Source organism: Oxyura jamaicensis, chromosome 1 (genome assembly GCF_011077185.1).
Source record: "Oxyura jamaicensis isolate SHBP4307 breed ruddy duck chromosome 1, BPBGC_Ojam_1.0, whole genome shotgun sequence".
Taxonomy (NCBI): domain Eukaryota; kingdom Metazoa; phylum Chordata; class Aves; order Anseriformes; family Anatidae; genus Oxyura; species Oxyura jamaicensis.
This window is the reverse complement of record NC_048893.1, coordinates 105,817,706-105,830,937: the sequence shown is the minus strand read 5'-3', so window position 1 is coordinate 105,830,937 and position 13,232 is coordinate 105,817,706. Positions and strand designations below refer to the sequence as shown.

Below are 13,232 nucleotides of genomic sequence, written 5' to 3'. Positions count from 1 at the left end.
TTTCCCCTTAGCCACAGCACTGCTACACCAAAGGCAAAACAAATTTCTGAAATTCCTCATCTCCATCTGTGAGAACTTTGTGGTACAGCAATCCAGGTTTGATTAATTAGAATGATATATACAGTACTGTTTAATTACTGATACTTCGCTAGGCTTTGTATTGCTGTGGCAGCTGGATGAGTTAACAAAATACTCAGTTTTTTATTAGCCATCTTCCTTTATTTTTCTTTGTAGGTGTTCTTTGCTGAAGACGTGGGTTCAAATAAAGGTGCCATCATTGGACTAATGGTGGGAGGAGTTGTCATAGCAACAGTGATTGTCATTACTTTGGTGATGCTGAAGAAGAAGCAGTACACATCTATTCATCACGGGGTTGTGGAGGTAAGAAAAGACTACCAAGCACAAATGGTGTCATGTGCAGCAGTCAACACACCGCTCCATAAACATATTTACAAACAAAGAAACCACTGTTTTGGCTAGCCTTATGTTCAGAGTCTGAGAGGTTGCATCTAGCTGAGTGGAATTAAATTGCCTCATTTTGTAAATTCAGACACAGTATAAACCGTGCTAAGTTGGATGCAAAACCACAAAAATTTATTCTGGAACCATCCCAGACCAATCACTTCATAATTAATGTAAAAGTTCATTTTATAGGAAATTTTACAGCAGCAAATAGGCAAATACTGCACAAGAGGAAAGATCTGTTTTTACTGTTGGTGGGAGTTCTCACACAGAGTTTTCTTCATTTAGTTTGCAAATAAATGTTTGAGGCAGGTATTCTGTGGATTGTGTTGTATGCTACAAGGATTTTCCCTATACAGATACTTTATTACTTTTTGTTCGCTAAACAAGATTTAACTTTGCCACCAACAGCTTTTGATTTATGGTTAATGTAAAACCCATAAATCTGAGAAACACAAATAAAATATAATACTCTTCTATAGGATTTTCAAGATGAAAACCCTTGTCTCTTCCCAATCTACCAAGTACATTTGTGATCAATTTACAGCAATTTAAAACACCTCACCTGCTGCTTGGTTTTAGGAGAGGATCTCTATACATAGAAAAACTTAAATTATGAGAACTGGAAGAGGAGTTCATGTAACATTTTACCCCTTGTGTATTGACACCTATTTTCCCATGTGAGTTTCTGGTTTGCAGGTAGTACTTAACGTTAGCCAGCACCTAAGACATTTATGTTTTTATCTTCCAAAGCTGGTATTTTAAATTTTTGATTGAAACCAAATCTTAATCAAGTCCACAGTTACGTTGGTTTCACCCTGAGTCAAATGAACTTTGCATTGGTCTTCCTGGATACATACATGCTTCGTAATGCATGTATTCCATTGTCCGGGGCAATTAAGGGTCTTAAAAATATTTGAGTAAGCTTTTGTTTTAAGCCTGTGTTTGAATGTTCCTGTGTCCATGCTGTGGTTGCCTACACGGTTTGAAACCTTCTAAAGAGACATGGTCAGAAGAGCAGCAATGGCTTGGGGTGAGATTTGAGCACACAGCAAGCCATGCAGAATTTTAGACCTCGTGGCAGAAAATAGCAAGCAAGAATCTCAGCTTTAACTTTCCATCTGAGAACTTCCAGCCCATTTTGTAGAAAATTCAAACGGTTTTTAATTTTAAACCACCAAGGTGACTGCTGCTGTCAGCAGTTGTACGTCAGCTGAGGTGTGAGGTCAAAGTCGGTGTGCTTTCCTGCCAAAATAGCTTTCTTGGGGGCTCGACACAGAGCTGTACAGAGCTCAATCACACCAAGCTGCCACCCAGAGGTGGTGGAAAGGAGCTCCGTGCTGTGCACTGGCATCATCTCACCCTGCTTTGAGATCAGTGACAACAAGAATAGGTCAGGAGGCTCCTTAGGCCAAAGCCCCGCATCGGACATTGAATGTGAACATACCCTTATTACAGTGTGACCTTAAAGTTTCAGGTAGGTTTCATCTGATGGAGTGACATGGTGAAAATAATCATAGATTCTTACGAGCTTTCTTCAGTGACAGTGAACTTGGAAATGCTGGACTAGAAATAACATGCCCAAGGTGAACAAGTAATTCATGTCAAAATGGCAGCATCACTTAGGGCATCTACCAAGAATATTAGTTGATGCATAGTACCACCACACCATAGATGGTCTTTCCTTGTAGATTTACTGCACTGTGAATCGCATCGGTAGGACTGATTCTTCATTCTGCCAGACCTGCTCTGTGGTCTTGGCAGACTGCATAGCTTCACTGTCTCGCCTGCAAGGAAGGCATAACATCTGTTTTTGTCCTAGGTTATTGTAGAAAATCTTCTAGCATGCACTTAGAGAAAAACAGAAAACATAAAAAGCACCCAAAGACCCATTTTAAATAGATGTTTAATATTAAAATGTCCTCGAAATTAAGCTGTTCCATCTCAGAGAGGATTAATTTGTCTTTAATGTGCCATGCACAAAAAGCACAAAGGAGCAAAAACACTTGATGTAAAAATAACTGTACATGAGTTCTAGGTTGGCTGAGTATGTTTTAACAAATCTAGCAACCTGTTTGTTGCATGTCAGAAGTTACTGTGAGAATTTAAGTCTGTGATAATGAATGCAAAATTACAAAACAGGTCCTGTTCCACTTATATTCTTATCTTCCAAAAAGTCAAGTCTGACTAATACTTGTTCTCATTTCCCTATGATTTCTTTAACAAGAGTCATTACTGAAAATCCTGTTAGCCTTTTTTGAAGTCCTAAGGAGGAACACGCTTGTCCTATTTTGAAAAGGCGTCATAATAATTTTCTCCAAGTCTGACAATATAAATGTTACAAAGTGGTTCAGCCTCCCCAGGAAATGGACTGCCACAGTTAAGTAAATAAATGACTGAGTGGTTGAAAATTACTATATGTGCACGTATGAGCTCCAGCAGACATTTTCAAGATGGCTTTTGCTGGTGCCCCCACCCCAGCTGTCTGCAGGAGATTGCTTCCTTCATAATAGCAGGTGGAAAAAGGAGACGTTCTCACCTCCTGTGCTCCAGACTGCAGCCAACTGTCCCTGCTCACCCTCTTTTGGTATCTCATTTTTGAAGCTCATTTGTTGTCTGTCACGGAGGCAGCACCTCCAGCAGCAGCAGCAGCTTGTGGGGAGAGGCAGCGATGGAGGGCTCGCAGCAATAGCACAGAAGCCACTAAAATTATCGTAGTACTCTCCAAAGTCCATCTCTCAAAGTCCAATCTGCAGGTGTGTGTTAGGCAGCGTCCATTTACCAGCATTTAAACAACAATGTTGTGTTCATTGCATTTCTGAGAGCTGCCAGCACATCCTGTCTGGGATTTCCATCTGTCCCGTGTGTGTAGAGAGGGGCAGCATCTGAATTTAGCTGCAGTATTGCCACCTTCCCAACTCCACACCAGGATTTTCTGTGTGAAAGATTTATAGGCTGGAGCAGAAGGAGATAGATGGACGGTCTTAAAAGAGGTTATCTACCTGACCAAGCTGTTTCCTCAAGAGAGATCACACTGCAGAAAAGTGTCCAGGCTGCTTCTGTGCAGCGTGGAAGTACCCACACCTCTTAAATGCTGTGCTCAACCCCTGCCACCTCCATAATGGGTGCAAAAAGCTTCTTGAAATGGTAAAGGGCTTTAGTGTGATTTACTGACAAGGAGATGGCCGAGTTAAAGGCATGTAGGTTGACAGAGCAATACTTAGGACAAAGGTTGTAGGAAAAGAGAGGAACAGTTTGGCACAGTCGGAATGGGTATAAGCGAGTGGAGGGGAAGACATGCAGGATGAGCAATAGTGCACGTACGTTGGCAGCGAGATGGATTAGCCTGTGGCCGTCAGCTGCAGGAAAGAGAGGAAACGCTACAATCCAGTCATTTTAAAGGCTAAAGGGGAAATTAAAAAAAAAAAAAAAGGCTAATAAGACTGCAACTGGAAGCCTCAATAAATCCCTTTCATCTATAAATGCCATATTTCAGAGGTTATTGGACTTCCACTGTGAACCAGTTTATCAAAGTGCAGCTTTTTGATACATAATATTGTGCAAGGACGTTAAAAATTCAGTCTGATTTCTACCATCCTTCTTCTGCTCCTTTCCCACAAGCAGGTTACGCTGTGTGCTTATCATATCTTCTAGTCCCGAATAAGAAGTGATGAGTGGGAGGCTTAAGCTAAACCAGGTTACAGAGTTCAGTACAGTGTTGTTTGGAGCTTAAACAGGAAGAAGTGCAGCACAGGTTCTGGCATACCCCTCCTTTGCATCCTGTCCTACTGGGATGAGCCTCCCCAAAGAAAAATGCTCTCAGGCATGTATTGATACACAGTGATGTATCCCCGCTTTCTCAGCCCCGGTGCTTCATATTACACTAATGTTATGCTAGAGGAGAACCTTGTGGGGTTAGCTGTGAACGCTGAGGCTGTCACTTCTCCATGTGGACAAGCACCAGATAATCCCATGGCACAGCGTTACTGCACGCAAGAACCACAGCTGACCTGATGCCACGGCAGCCCAATCGAGAGTGAAAGGAAGGGTGGCTTTTCCCGTGCGTCTGCCTTGTGTTCTTAGTTTCTGCAAGCGCTAAAAAAGGCTACTGGAGCACTTGCAATTTCCCCTGCTTTGTTCTTCTGTTTCCTTCACAGCCGCATTAGTGACAACAATAGTGGCAGCAGATGGCACGCGGTGACATTGTCACAGTGGAAATTGTTAACACTGTTAAATTTGCATGGTCCTCAGGGCACAGCTTAGGCCTTTTATGTGTTTGTACAAGAATATTAGGCCCTGCTGCTGTTACAGGGATGAAACGTTCACTTGAAAACAAGCGGTCTGCAGCAAGGTGATAGCATCAGCAAATTGCCAGAAACTGATTCACTGTCACATGGGTGTGGACAGCGTAAAAAGTTGGTAACCCGCGGAGAAAGGACGTGTAACACAGCGGGAGGCACCCAAGCACCTGGAGATGCTCGCAGGGACGAGTGCTGTGAGCTGTAGCAGGTCTGCCACCGCCTCACACCCACACTCTGCCCTCTCTGGGCTCCCCGGGGAAGGGAGGCTGCGAGGGAGAACGTGAGCAGCAGGCACAGGCACGGCTCCAAAATGCAAGTGCTGCTCAGCCAGTGCTTGTACACAAGTGTCCTGGGGACTTGCCTGTGGAGGTTGAAGAGGAGACGGGCTGTGAAATCCCCAGGGGCTCTCCCATCCTTGATGGATTGCAATGGTTGCTGACAGCCGGGCTGAGCGCTCGGCGCTCGCATGGGCTGGCCAAGGGAAACTTGCATTGCTCTGTCCGTAGAAAACAAAAAGTTTCTTCTGACACTTCTAGTGAGGGAGACAGGCAGGGAAAAAAGAACACATTTTTTTTTTACCCCTAATTTCTAGCACGAGAAATCTGGAAAGAACAGTTTAAAACAAGAGCTCCATCTCTCTAACCAGTATCTCACTGCCTGAGACTGTGCTGCAGGAGGTGAAGAAATTAATGTGTTTTGAGTTTGTTGCATAAGGGAATTATTACTTCATGCAAATCCAAAAACAAACAAACAAAAATGCCTTTGAATAACAGTGTTTTCAGAGCAAAAAGGCCAGGTCATATTGCAGAATTGGAAACACAGCAAGCCCTGTGTCAGTTCAGCCCAGTGACCTTCCCTACCTGTCATCCTGTTTCCTACTGGCCCAAAATAAGGGGAAAGCTTGGGACTTCCAGCTATGGCGAGTTTTGCACCAGCTTGCAAGTGAAAACAGCACGTGACCCTTAAAGTTGAGTATTTCACGAAAATGTGTAATTTTTGCACAAGAAAGAGATTTGATTGAAAATACAGTGCTGATTGGGGGTGCAATTTGGGCATTGGAACATGGGGGGGATTTAGAAGGGACACATATAGGAAAATGGATAGGATTCGGGGTTAGCAGTTGATGTGAGCAGTCAAATATACTCGCCACACACAGAAGCATTTCTTCTTTTAAGTAATAAATAAAAGACCATCAAGACAGAAAATGGCTCTGAGAGGAGCCATTTTCGGGTGTTACTGCAGGAGAGGTGGTGCGGTAGTGTAACATACCACAATAAAGGAACGGCCACAAAAATCAGTTGAGCAGCTTGCATTTGTCCCAGGCGTGGAAGAACACACCTTTTATCTTTCTCCAGAGTATCGAGTAACAACTTACAGATGGCCATACTCTGCCCTCAATAAATTCAGTTATCTCCCGTATTGTAGAGTAGATTTTAAATGAGTATCAAATAAAACTACTTTTCCTTTACTTTTTTTTATTATTATTAAAGGGCTAGAGTAAGCTTACCTACTATGTAAGACTTCTTGAGAGAATACGTTTTCCATTATCCAAAAGGTTATTTTTATGCTAAACTTTAGTGGCTGTTTTTCCTAAAGGTCGGTACTTACAGAAATCCACAGAAAAAGGTTCATACGCAGTGCTTTAGTCTGGAGTCTTATGCACCTTCTCAGTGTTAAATTCTTGACAGTGCAAAATTCAGTTTTTATCTTCTGTTTTAAGATCTGTCAACATTAGAGATAAGAGAGCAAGTAAAACAGCTTACAAGCAGACTTCCTTAGCTGTGTTTTAATAGATGGTTAGCAAGATAGCCAGGATATGGTAGGTTTTGGATACACAACAGCTACTGAGTTCATACAGAAGAGGCAGAATACCTGATTAATATTTAGAGTCTGTTGTCACCCGCTCTAATTTGATGGAGTTTTATATTACTGAAATATTCAGTGAAGAAAGGAAATAATTTGTGGAGCTGCAAGTATTAAACGGAGAAGTCTTGACTGAGCTTTCTTTATGCCCGTCTTCCAAGTAATCAAGAAAGGTCAACTTTTGTTAAGTAGAAATACTTAAACAGCACAGACATGGCTAGCTTTTTGTCACTAAACTTAACTAAATATGACCTTGAAGCCAGAGAAGTTCAGTTTCAGTGAGTGCATTAGGCAATTTTCTCGCTTTCTGCCTGGCTACTCTGGCTACTCTTTTCCTTTGCAACCTCATTTTATTTTTGCCAGTTAATTTTTAATGGTCTTGAGACCACAGCACTTGCAACTGATCTGAGAGTACTGTATAGACAGAAGGCATCCTCAGACCACCTACTTCAGCTTCTTCTATTATTTCATCAGCTTTTTCTTTTCTTTAGAGATCCAGTTCATTCGTAGTATAGATGCTTTATGTATCCTAGGAGAAAAAAATATAATAACGGGAGACCTGCAGGGAGATGCAAACCATATCTCCTTTTTTAACTTGCAGCGTAACATGTTTCCTGAACCAGACAACAAAATCCAAAGGTGGTGTTGCTGACTTTGGTCAGATAGTTTTGAGGTCCTAGCAAAAAGATAGGTTGCAAACTTGTTCCTGTTGCCTTATCTTTTCCTGGGTATTACTCTATCCAAAAAGTGAAGCGTGACTGTCCAAGCTAGAAGGGACGTCTCTTGCAAGTGGCTTCTTAAAGCTATTGCATTTTAAAGGATGCTTTCTGCCTGAATGCATGTGGGGTTACAAAGCATGCCTGATGGCCTACTGAGGAAGCATGAGATGTGCTGTGAAATCATAAAAAAACTGAGCCTGGTTTCTCCTTCTCATGACAGGTGGATGCTGCAGTGACACCAGAGGAGCGCCACCTTTCCAAGATGCAGCAAAATGGCTATGAAAATCCCACCTACAAGTTCTTTGAACAGATGCAGAATTAGGACACCACAGCAGCCTCATGAGTTGGACAGCAGAATGATTGCTTCACTGCCCATTGGTGTTCAGTTATAGAATAACGTGGAAGGAAACAAAAACACTCTGTTTTATTATTTACTCATTATCGCCTTTTGACAGCTGTGCTGTAACACAAGTAGATGCCTGAACTTGAATTAATAAAATCAGTAATGTATTTTCTCTCTCTTTCTCTTTACATTTCAGTCTTTACACTACATTATTAATGAATGTTTTTTGTGTACTGTAAAGAGTTTAGCTGTATTTAACTAGTGCATGGATAGATTCTCTTTCCCAATTATTTATCATGTAGCTCCTTAGCCAGTTGTATATTATTCTTGTGATTTGTGACAGAAATTAAGTCCTAATTGAAATATGCTTTAAGAATTGATGGGGGATGCTTTCTGTGTCTGTGGGGTTTAGCTGCTTCTCTTTGCTGAGCGTTTTTTTCTCACTATGCATTTTAAAGTAAAACAACATTTTTTAAAAAGTATTCCAGATGAGTTATTGAAATTCTTTTCCTCTGCAGTTGCATTTTATTGTACAGATTGTTGCTCCTGCTGTATTAGTGACGTAGAAATCATGGGAATACACATTTGTTTCTTTGTGCCTGTTTTATGTGCACACTTTAGGCATTGAAAGGTAAACCTTATTTTCTTTTCCATGTATCTTTTTTGGATCTTAAAAAATATTAAAAAGAATCCCTGTTAATTGTGAGCACTTCTGGGGGGGGGAAAAGTGCCTGCTGGTCGAAAATTAACAGGGATCCTCTGCAGGATGATTGTACAGAACCATTGCTTATGAATTGATAGCTTTCTACACTGTGTTACATAAATAAATTAAGAAAAAAAAAAAAAAAAAAAACTTTTGGGCAAGAGTTTTCTTTGGAAGGCAGAATACAAAGATTTTGAAAGATACTTAAGCCCGGAACATCGGGTGTTCACCCCAGGAAAGGGATGGGAAGGTATTTTCCTATGAGGTTCGTGGTGCTCGGTCGGATCAGAGCAGGAGGAAAATGGCAGTGACTATAGACAGCAAGATAGATCTAATGGAAGCCACTCAGTAACAGATTTTGTCTGCAGGCCACAGCAGCCTCTTCTCCAGCTACACCTGCGACGTTTGTCCCCACAGTGAGAAGCGTGGCATCAGTGGGGCTGCACAGCTCAGGTGAGTGGGCGAGTCACTGCAGACCTCATTAAGACACACAATTTCCAACCCTGTTGCACTAACTCGTTCCTAATCCCTGCCCATGACCTTCCACAGAGCCTCACTTGTTCAGCTGATCCACCTGCTGGCCCAGAGGGGTGTTCGTTCAGCGAGCGACAGCCCAGGCGGTGTTTCCTAAGCCGCCTGCTAGGATGCAGGAAGAACGGGCACTTGCTGCTCTGTGCTGGCAGCAGAGCTGCCTGTTGTGCGTTACCAAACAGGGGTGTTATTCCCTTTGCTCTCCCACCCCACTGTACCGAGGGAATTCAGTGCAAGGGATCAGGGCCATGGGAATGGTTGGTGTTACTTGGAGACCCTTTGGTACCAGAATTTGATAAAGAATTTGCAGATGTCCTTTGTTTCACAAATATTTAGGGTTAGTCTCCTATCTGCTATTGTAGAACTTGTTATATAGTTATATAGGTCACACGTACCCCTGGAAAGAAATACATAAGATTGTCTTCTGTGCACTGGTCCAGTATCATAGGAAAAGATTTCACTTCAGGGGTAAGGCAGGATATAATTCAATTTCGTGCAGTCTCATTAAAGGAGCATTATCAAAATTCCTGTTAGGAGAAGCTCGAGTAATCCCTAAGATATGAGGGCCACCAGCCTTTAGAGCAAATCCCATTTATAATAGCATAATGCCATGCAATCCTGGTTATAGAAAAATGCAATTTCTTTGAACAGTAATTGCCAGACAGTGCATTTGATAGTGTGGGGTTACTTGTCCAGTGAGACTTTGGTGCTGCTCTTTCCACTCATGGATCAACTTTTAATTAATCACAGTTTTACTGCACTGATCAATCAATCAGTTTTTACAATTGTCTCCACATATGCACACTCTTGAAAAAAAGGCAATAAAGGCACACCTTGACACGCATGTAAAGCATAGGAAGCAAAGAAAGTTCCTGAAACTTCAAGACTAACACTCCTGCAGTTGCTGCAAGCCCAAAAGCAATTTATCACAGTTCCCAGGTAATAGCAGCAGCCTTCTTTCTGCCTGTCTCTAGCCACGCAAGCTCCTTATTGTGGAAAGATTATATTAGAAGTGAATAAAAACAGTTTGACAGGCTCATAAAGCAGAAAAGCTGTCAGAGAGAGGTAGCTGAGCACCTCACTTTCTCGTGCAGGATGGATTGGGTATCAGCTGCTCCAGCAATAACCGAGCAGGGCATTTGCTTGCAGCTATGGGCTGGAAACAAAATTCCACTCCCCAGACCCAAAGAAATTATTCTTGGGGGAAAAAAATAAATAAAATAAGAATATCCCTGGCTGTAGAGCTGATACATTTGATAGGGAAACTTTTCTAGTCATTTTGACAGAACCAGGTTATGGAGCACTCACAGGCATGGTTTGATCGGCAGAGCTGGGGCAGAGGGTCCCAGCTATGAGGTGGTCTAGGAAGAACAAACCCAGGGCCGGTGCTGCTCTTACAGAGAACCGCCTGCAAGCGGCTGTGTTTTCCATTAGATGTGTCATGACCCTCACACAGCTCCATCATCTCCGTCCTCATTATTGCACTTACCAAAGCAATTTTAGTGCCATCACTGCATGGCCTAACAGCTCACGTTTATTGTTTAAACAAATGGATTTTGTGTGTGGTGGGTAAGCTGGGTGCTAAAATGCCTCTAAGCAGCAAGATTGAAAATATCTTCGTGGCAGATGAGAATGGATTACAAACAACACCATGATCAGCATCCTGGTTGTGTTCCCGTGCAATTCATCTGCCACTCAGAACGTGAGTGCCTCAGCTCTGCCAGCAAAGGATGTTTTGCTGCTTTGTCTTGCTGCTGCCCTGCAGTTCTCCACCTTCTGCTCCACCTTCTTCCTGAAAAAAGTCAATGCTAAATCTTTCCTGCAACTTTCCACGGTCCTGGGAAATTTATTTGGCAGACAATACAGAAAAATCCTTTAAGCTTCCAAATATAAGTACTGGGATTTATTTAGAGGTAATAAGGTATTCTGGCTTTAATTAGTTAAAGCTGAATTTGGACATTGCATTTAAGAACGTCTCCATAGCCAGTGTTTCCTCTGTTGGCTACCCAGTTTCTCTGGGACAGCTCACTGTAGAAAAGCTTCCAGACCAATTTCAGATTTGATTTCACCTAGATCAAAAGGTAGACATTCCTCTTTTGAAATGCTGCTTATGAAAAAGATACAGAGAGAAAAGAATAGACAGCACACAGCAGACTCCCCTTGTCAGGGGCTGAGCAGCTACTGCAGGAAGAAGATCCTTGAAATAGCTGTGACGCTGCTGCTGGTCCAAAATGGGACATGGTAATTATGGCTATTTTGAGTCCCTGATTGCTACACCAAGTCCCTCTAACTACGCCTAAATGCTGCTTCAGGCTATCACTCTGGGGAGCATTTCAAGTGCAGGATCCTGTTTTCATTTAATTAGGACGAGGGGCTGGGAGACGCAGACGAAATCCCATTTACCCCATATAACTCTTCTCTAAAAAGGGTTTGAGGAAAGAGTTCTGCACCCCTGCCAGCTCTGCGCAGAGATGGGCACAAACATGAACTACATCCAGCAGTGATCCCTGCCAGGAAAACAGGAGGGAGTAGAGCGCCTGCAACATAGGGCGGCCTCTAGAGCTGCCATCCTAGAAAGAATAAGGAGTGAAGAAGACGGTTTTGTTTTCCTTTTAATAGGTTTATTAAAAAAAAAAAAAAAAAAAGAGGTGTGGGGATGGAAGGGAGAGGTCTGCCTTCGTGATACTTTTCGTGCCAGGAGGCTCCCGGCCCTGTGGGCCGTGTGGCGCGCCCCAGTGCAGCCGGGCACCATTTTGCCACAGGGCAGGGGCAGCCGCACCTCACCACACTGCAGCACAGTGGCTGCTGCTCTGTGGGGACAGACGCCGCTCTCCATGGGGCACCCCGCTGTGACAAAGCAGCTGCCATGGCAAGAAATACAAAACCCCTGCTCTGAGGGCTGCCTTGAGGGAGACCGCTAAACACTGTATTTCGGCCCGTGACATGGCGGTGCCTGCCCGTGGCAGCGATGTCAAATCGGCTGCCCGTGAGCTGTGTGTGAAGGGCTCGGGGCCGCAGATGTCGGGTATGGGCGATGCTCAGACGCTGTGGGGAGGCTGCACCATGTTGCACTAACTGGGTGTCATGGTGTAACCCCGGCGGCTGGCTGAAACCCACACAGCCTCTCGCTCACTCCCCCTCAGTGAGACTGGGGAGAGAACTGGAAAGGTGAAAGTAAGAAAAATTGTGGTCTGGGATAAAGGCAATTTAATAGGTAGAGGCCTGTTCACAAGCAAAGCAAAGAAAGGCATTCCTTGCATTCCTTGGCTACTTCCCATCAGCAGTCAGGTGTTCAGCCATCTCCAGGAAATCAGGGCTCATCACGCATAATGGTTTCTTGGGAAGACAAATGCCATCACGCAGACTGCCCCTCCCTACTGTTTATTTCCCCAGATTTTATTGCTGCACACAACATTATGTGGCGTGAGCTATCCCCTTGGTCATGCAGGACATCCCTTTGGTCAGTTGAGGCCAGATGTCCTGGCTGTGTCCCCCCGCCAGCTCCTGGTGCGCCCCCAGCCTCCTCGCTATCAGGCAGTGTGAGGAGCCGAAAAGGCCTTGGCTCTGTGCAAGCACTGCTCTGCAACAACTAAAACAGTGTGTTATCAACACTCTTTCCATCACAAATCTGAAAGTCAGCACCACATCGGCTACTATGAAGAAAAGTAACTCTGTCCCAGCCACAGCCAGGACACTGTGATGCAGCCCGATGACAAGTTTATTGTTATGATAACATATCAGCAGTTGTGAAGACAACCGCCCCAGGAACACCTGGAAGGACTCTGTTTATTGGTGCTGTGAGAAGGCAGCACAAAAGAGATGTTTCTGGGGGAGCTTAACTGCAGTAAAACTGGCTTTAGCATCTGGGGAGTTATTACAGAGACCCTGGTCTGCTGCCAGTGCTCTTTGATGGTGCACTGGAAAAGGTCATACCTGCCTTGCAGAAATTATCTTTAGAAACCACTTATTTGCAACAGGATAAAGCCTCCCCCGATCTAATGTAAACAACAAACAATTAAACAGTTTTTCTACCATGAGCTGCTGACCGGTCTTTTTAAAAATATTATTTGTACCCATTACCTACGCAAAGTGTTGTGATATAGTTTGCGTTTTGCTTTTCTGGCGTGGAGAACTTGCACTGCCAAAGCATTTGGCTGTTTTTGGCAACTGGGCTGATAGAAAATCTACAGGCTGCAGGATGCCAAAATTAATCAGCCAAAAGAGTTTAGGAGTCAACAGCCTGTATTTTGCAAAACCTAGACATTATGGTTGTTATAAAAAAGGTATGTTAAAGCTAGCTACAGAGAATG

General features: G+C 43.4%; 1 protein-coding gene across 4 annotated transcripts in view; it reads left to right on the top strand.

Moving 5' to 3' along the window:
• Positions 1-8,541, top strand: part of APP (amyloid beta precursor protein) — a 211,232-nt gene extending 202,691 nt beyond the window's left edge. For all 4 annotated transcript variants that reach the window (XM_035315530.1, XM_035315532.1, XM_035315531.1 and 1 more), the window contains 2 exons: positions 235-381; positions 7,566-8,541. In XM_035315530.1, coding sequence (XP_035171421.1) covers positions 235-381; positions 7,566-7,667 — 249 coding nt within the window. In that variant the 3' untranslated portion in view covers positions 7,668-8,541. The remainder of the gene's footprint in view (positions 1-234; positions 382-7,565) is intronic.
• The last annotated feature ends 4,691 nt before the right edge of the window (positions 8,542-13,232 follow it).